General features: G+C 39.9%; 1 protein-coding gene across 6 annotated transcripts in view; it reads left to right on the top strand.

The window, feature by feature from the left end:
• Nucleotides 1–6000, top strand: part of cep112 (centrosomal protein 112) — a 102682-nt gene that overhangs the window by 9505 nt on the left and 87177 nt on the right. For all 6 annotated transcript variants that reach the window (XM_032536686.1, XM_032536684.1, XM_032536683.1 and 3 more), the window contains exons 5-6: nucleotides 2723–2807; nucleotides 4880–4957. In XM_032536686.1, coding sequence (XP_032392577.1) covers nucleotides 2723–2807; nucleotides 4880–4957 — 163 coding nt within the window. The remainder of the gene's footprint in view (nucleotides 1–2722; nucleotides 2808–4879; nucleotides 4958–6000) is intronic.

The raw sequence follows: 6000 nt of genomic DNA, 5'->3' as shown, positions 1-6000 counted from the left end.
TGGGTGTGTGTGTGTGTGTGTGTGGGCGCGCACACACACACACACACGCACTGACAAACCAGTATGTGAGAGAAAAGGAGTGAGGAAGTACATGAAAGCTGAAGTCTGTAGGTTTTTAAAATATTTTGATCATAATTAATTCTGAAATGGTAACACAATATAATACTAATGCCTAATGGTGGAATTATTGTAAAAGTATTGTATTTTTCTGTGATATTTTTTTTTTTAACTTCATTTATTTAAAGACATTTGGTCCTCACAGGTACTCTATGCATACCTCAGTTATTCCTGCTCTCCCATTGCAACTGATGTGCATCAGCACTTTGATGGTGCACAAGTCAATTTATCCATTTATAACACATTATTTACATGGCATTACAAGGCTTGTCACTGAGAAACTTCCTGTTGTGTAAATGAGCATCACACCACACCATGACATTAACTGTACAGTAGCACAATGTAATTATTACATATGAATCTGCTGCTTTAACCCTTGTAAGGCGTTTGAGTCTGTGGGACGAAATTTTGCTATTTATTGTTTCTTCTAACTAAAACTCATTGTCCTTGGCTCATTTTCTCTGAAGAACATAAAAAATAACTTATTTTCAACGACTGCTCACAGGCTTTTTTTTTTTAAATCTCTGAGATAAAATTCTCTTTTACCAGAGTGTCCTGAGAACAAAATACTTGTGTACAACATCACAACACAATTGTCAATTGTCAAAATATACCAGGCAAACAAATACAACATATTCACATCACTGTCCATACGGTTAAATAAAGCAGTTTTAAAACAGTACAGTCATTGCAGCCAACAATAGATTATTCTATATAGAGCCAGACATTTCAGGAACATAGCAATAACTTAACAGGCCATCCACGCTCTAGTTAGTGCTGTTGTTTTGGTGATTGGGGAGGACTGTATATTTGGCTGGTCTTTAAAAGGTTGTAGCCACCAGGGGGGGGCATTGATTAGAATGCAGACGAGATGTTCCTTTTAAATGTTTTATTTGAATAATGTATGTGTGTGTGTGTGTGTGTGTGTGGTTCTGAAACAGAGATACAGGCATACATCAGTAAAATGTAGATTATATAAAGTTCAAATAATGAGTACATGCCTAGCAAGTATAATAAACAAACATAATCAAGATGTTAAATTATGTCATAATGAAGGCTTATTACTAAGCAAATACAAACTCAGCAATGCATTAGTACACTATATCCCTTCAAAGTTTAATGTGCTGCACATTAACTGCAACAATATACAACATGCTAAATTCAGCTTAACATGTAATTAGGAGCTGCAGAAGTCCTTAACACAAACGTTACACATTGTGCAAGAACATCAATATTTTAATAGAGAACATAAGGCTTGCAAAGCAACACCTCCCTTAATATGCAGCATTCTAAACAAACACACGGGCTGTACGAGGCTCCGCCATAATACAAGAACAACAACATGCCGCAACATTATTGCAGTGCAATAAACACAGTGCAACATTATTATGAGGTAAGAAACAAATAACAAACTGTCAGAATTACATACTGGTAGTTGCACGCACACAATCTAGGAACTTAGAAATAATTACAGCAGTCTTTTAACGCCAGCTCTCTTCCAAACTTTTCCCGAAACTGAAACTTAAGCTGTCTTCTTTGGCGAGCAGCAGAGCGCAGTGCCTCTCCTGATTGGCTGATTTTCCAGCAGCCAGTTTAACCTGCCTGCAGAGGTTGTCCTTCGTCACAGCTGTAAAATAGCTACTAGGTAAAATATCAATATAAACTGTAATCAGTTAATCAATTTGTCATAGTAGAATCATATTACATATGACAACATGTACTCAGTCAACAAACAGATATAAGAAGTATAAATATTGCATTGGTGTTGAATGCGTGTACTAAGTTAGGGGATTTGAGGTATACGATACAAATTACAAAGGCAACTCTGCTTCCCTGCTGTTCTATATTACATCTACATCTCATGTGATTTCCTCATGAGATAACACTGCCTGTGACAAATGAGGTTCAAAATTCTGAACACCAGGAATGCTAAAAAGAATTACATAGGAGAAAAGGAGCGCCCATAGGCTTTAAGTTGTAAGTGTGAAACAGTGCCCTCTAGAAAACAATTTGATGTCTCAATTAGATGACAGCGATTTTCTTCTTCTTCATTGTTGTCCTACATCTCCCCATCTCCTTTCACATCTTCATTCAATTAGCATTAGTGGGCCATTAGTGCCTCATGTGCCGCGCTTAATGAGCTAGTGAGCTCAGTAATGCGTGTGTTCCGTCTGTGTGTGCGACACAGAGTGTAGTGAGAATGAGAAGTGTGTGCGTTTGTGTGCCAATAAATATAAGCAGTTCCCCGTTAAGGTCCCTGGATTAACCATGATGGTCACAATAAGAGACAATGATTGAGGTGTATGATTATAAAAGGATTGAAAAAGCCGTTGACTGGCGCCCCGTGGGCTGTCCATGGAAACAAAGTCATGTATAGCAGTGACGTTTATTTTTCAGATGGGATAAAATGCAGACCACAAACCATGCAACCAATGCCAGATGTTGATCTGTGTAAATAGTGAAGCATGCTGCCTATGCAAGCACATTCATATGCAAACAGAGGGACAAAAGACATGACTTCAGAGACATGCACAACACACAAACATACTGCACTGTAGGGGAACCACTCACACTTTCCTTTTTGTCTCTCGCTCTTCTCTTCCAGGAGAAAGCTGTATGATGAAAAGACCCCGTCACGACCTGTGTCCTCCAGTCCACTGAAACAGTCACCCAGACATGATGCCAGGAGGGTTAGTCCATCACCATATTTTAGAATGTCAACCACACGTCTGGTGCAAATACAACTAGTAGCCACAATGTTTCGCTTTCTTTAATGTGGACCAATTTTGAAATTCCTGAACCCATTTCCCCACATAATGGTTGGGATCACAATACATTTGATAGTAGCATACACTCAGCTGCCAATGGATTAGGTACACATAGCTAAAACTTACCTTCATGAAGGGTATAGAGCTATCAAACAGTGACCACCCACTTTTTGGACTGCTCCAGTCCCAGAAAGGATTTTCCCCATTCAATTGCTCCAATGATGTTTCAAAAAATGTTTATATGAAGAATTTTAAGCCTGTAACCAAGCCAACCAACTACGAGATGAATCTGGACCATAAAACATTTGATTCGGCTCAAAAAACATTTTGAAAACAGCAAAGGTGCAAGACTGTGTACCTAAACAATCGTAGACTTAGTGTTTTATAGGCTTGCAGTGGTTAAGTCTAGCTTGGGTGGTATGGCTAATAATCCAAATCCTTGCAGAAAATAAATATTATTTTCACTTCCAGAACTACACTGTTGAGCTCTCTAATTTTCAGTTTTTGCTGAAACTGTGTAAGAGCGTTGTTAATTCAAATTTATGGTCATTTTGGAGGAAGTAATTTGTGGTGCTGTTGAATTATAGTGTGTTATACTGAGAGGTGTTTTTGTTATTTTCTCTAACTTTATTGATCTAGGTGGGGTGGACAAAATATTGAACATACAGTACATCTTAGTATAACCGAACCCAATTTAACAGCACAAGAACTACAGCCTTTGAAATGGTTCTCTTAAAACCAGACATTATAACGTTCATGTAAGTAGGACTTATTGCAGGGCTGATGAGTTAGACTGCACTAGTTTTAGCTGGGTGCAACTAATAAAGTTGTACGTCCTCATCAATAAAATCAGAACAATTCATTGCCTCAATCAAAATGATCACAACTCTTCAAACCAGCGAGAAGAGCACAGGAAAAAAACGGAATCTGCATGTAAATCTGTTCTAACTTTGGCAGAAAATTGTGTTCATGCAGGACCGCTCTCATAGTAAGAAGCTGTTTCGTGAAATATGTTTTCATGTGTCATCAAACCATCATGAATTTACTGTACACGTTCATGGTGAAAGCCAACGTACAGTTCATTGGCACAACTGTGGGTACAAATGTGGCCAAAACCATTTGAGGCCATTCATACTTATCAGTGTTTAACACGATGTGTTAAATTTCTAATGTGATACAGAAACTGTGACACGCTGCTTTGAACAGCCAGTGAACCGCATACCCAGCATTCCTAGATATTGAAATGAAATGTTTACTTTGTTTGAGGGTGAGTCTCTGGGACCTTAATGCCTTTTTAATCAGAAGGGACATTTAATCCTGAGCTATTCATTCAGCAATTTCTCTGTCAGTGCAGTTCCGCTGAGGTACACCCAAGGTCCACACTCCACCAGATCCTAATCAAATTAACTAAATCTCTCCTTTTCCTATCACTCTCTTAACTTTATTAGATATTTCCACCATTTCAACCTTGCTGCCCAACCTCGACTTGAGTAAACTGATCTTGTATCCACAGAACCCATGGAAACATTAAAATTATAGTGTATAAAACAAATCCGGAGGCCCGGTGTAACAAAAGGCTGGGGGAAACAGGGATGACAGGCAGTCAAGCCGCATATGCCCCTTTTGTGGAATTTTCTCCATGACGAGAAATGGAATTGCCAAACATCTGGAGTGCTGTATGTGAGAGGGCGGAGAGTGAGGGTGCAAAGGGTGGAGGGATGGAGATAACGAGGGAGTAGAAAGCTGTTCATGTGGGAGGAGAACACATCGCTGTACTGTATATCTGTAAGCTTTTAAAGAACCCTTTTGTTATTGCCAAGAGAGAAATTACATTGTGTCAAAATGATAACCTCAATCACTGTCTGATGTTTGCTTCCTCAGGCCAAACTGCCAATGAAATTATTTCAATTCCCCCCAATTTATAACAATTTCCATGTTGTTTCTCCTGTTTTCGCCGTTTACACACTCTTACGCTCACCGTATTTTCTCCTCAGGTGGATATGGGGCTGAAGGCAGATATGTCTCCCGATGACAGTGACCTGGAGGCTTGTCTCAACAGCTGGAACCTGGGGGTGAGTCCAGGGGCATGCCTTGAGCTTCATGGTTTCATACAGCTGTCATTATGCTGCAACTTATTCACAGTGACAGTGAATCTGAAGCTCACGAGTACACTTAAATCAATAGGGCATTGATGCTGAGCTGTATTGCCCTATACTTTGCTTAAACAAAAGGGTGTAAAAGCCCTTTCACCTATGTCCTCTTAAAACCACTTCCTTAGGCAGCTCATTGCTATTGTAGGACGTAAGGGTGGGATGAGTAGTGGGAGAAGGGTTGTGTAAACTGAGCATTTGAAGATGTGTGTGCCTCTCTTATCTGCTCTGTCTGGAGTGCACCAGGCCAGGGCTTGATAAGCACTCTGCCCTCATGTCTTTTATTCCTTTATTTATTCCTATCTCCTCACCTGCATGACCCAGAGTCTTTTTTTTCTTTTTCCCGTCGTTTCAGTCCTCTCTCCCACATTACTCACACAGTGATGTTTTCTACAGAACAGATTCTCTTTTTCCCCAATCTGTTTTTCTCTGTTCTACAATCTTTTCTTTCAGTCTCTCTGGCACTTTCTCCCTTTGTCTGTGTGTCCATCTACCTTTCTCCACATCTTTCCATGTAACTCTTCCTCTCTCTTTCAATAGAGAGGTAATCTTAGGTATCTATCAGCAGACGCGAAACCGTGGACTGCCCCGTTCTGCACTTGTCTGTGTTGAGACGCTGATAAGAGGCATTGCTTGGCAACTCTCCCCCAAGCCTGCATCTTTTAAATCACCAGATGTTCCTACACACACACACACACACACACACACACACACACACACACACACACACACACACACACACACACACACACACACACACACACACACACACACACACACACACACACACAGAAACCCTCTTTCAAATTGAACTTTCCCTCAGGGATTAATAAAGTATGTCTTCTTCTTCTTTACAGAAGTTTTATAGATGCACTGCTTCAAAGCAGCCAGCTCCTACGAAATTTCATCCCATCCGAGCGTCATCTATCTATCTATCTAGAACATCTTTAGCCTTGCTTTAGATG

This window comes from Etheostoma spectabile, chromosome 15 (assembly GCF_008692095.1).
Source record: "Etheostoma spectabile isolate EspeVRDwgs_2016 chromosome 15, UIUC_Espe_1.0, whole genome shotgun sequence".
NCBI classification, from domain to species: Eukaryota; Metazoa; Chordata; class Actinopteri; order Perciformes; family Percidae; genus Etheostoma; species Etheostoma spectabile.
The sequence above is the reverse complement of the archived record's forward strand: the minus strand, read 5'-3'. Positions and strand labels throughout refer to the sequence as shown.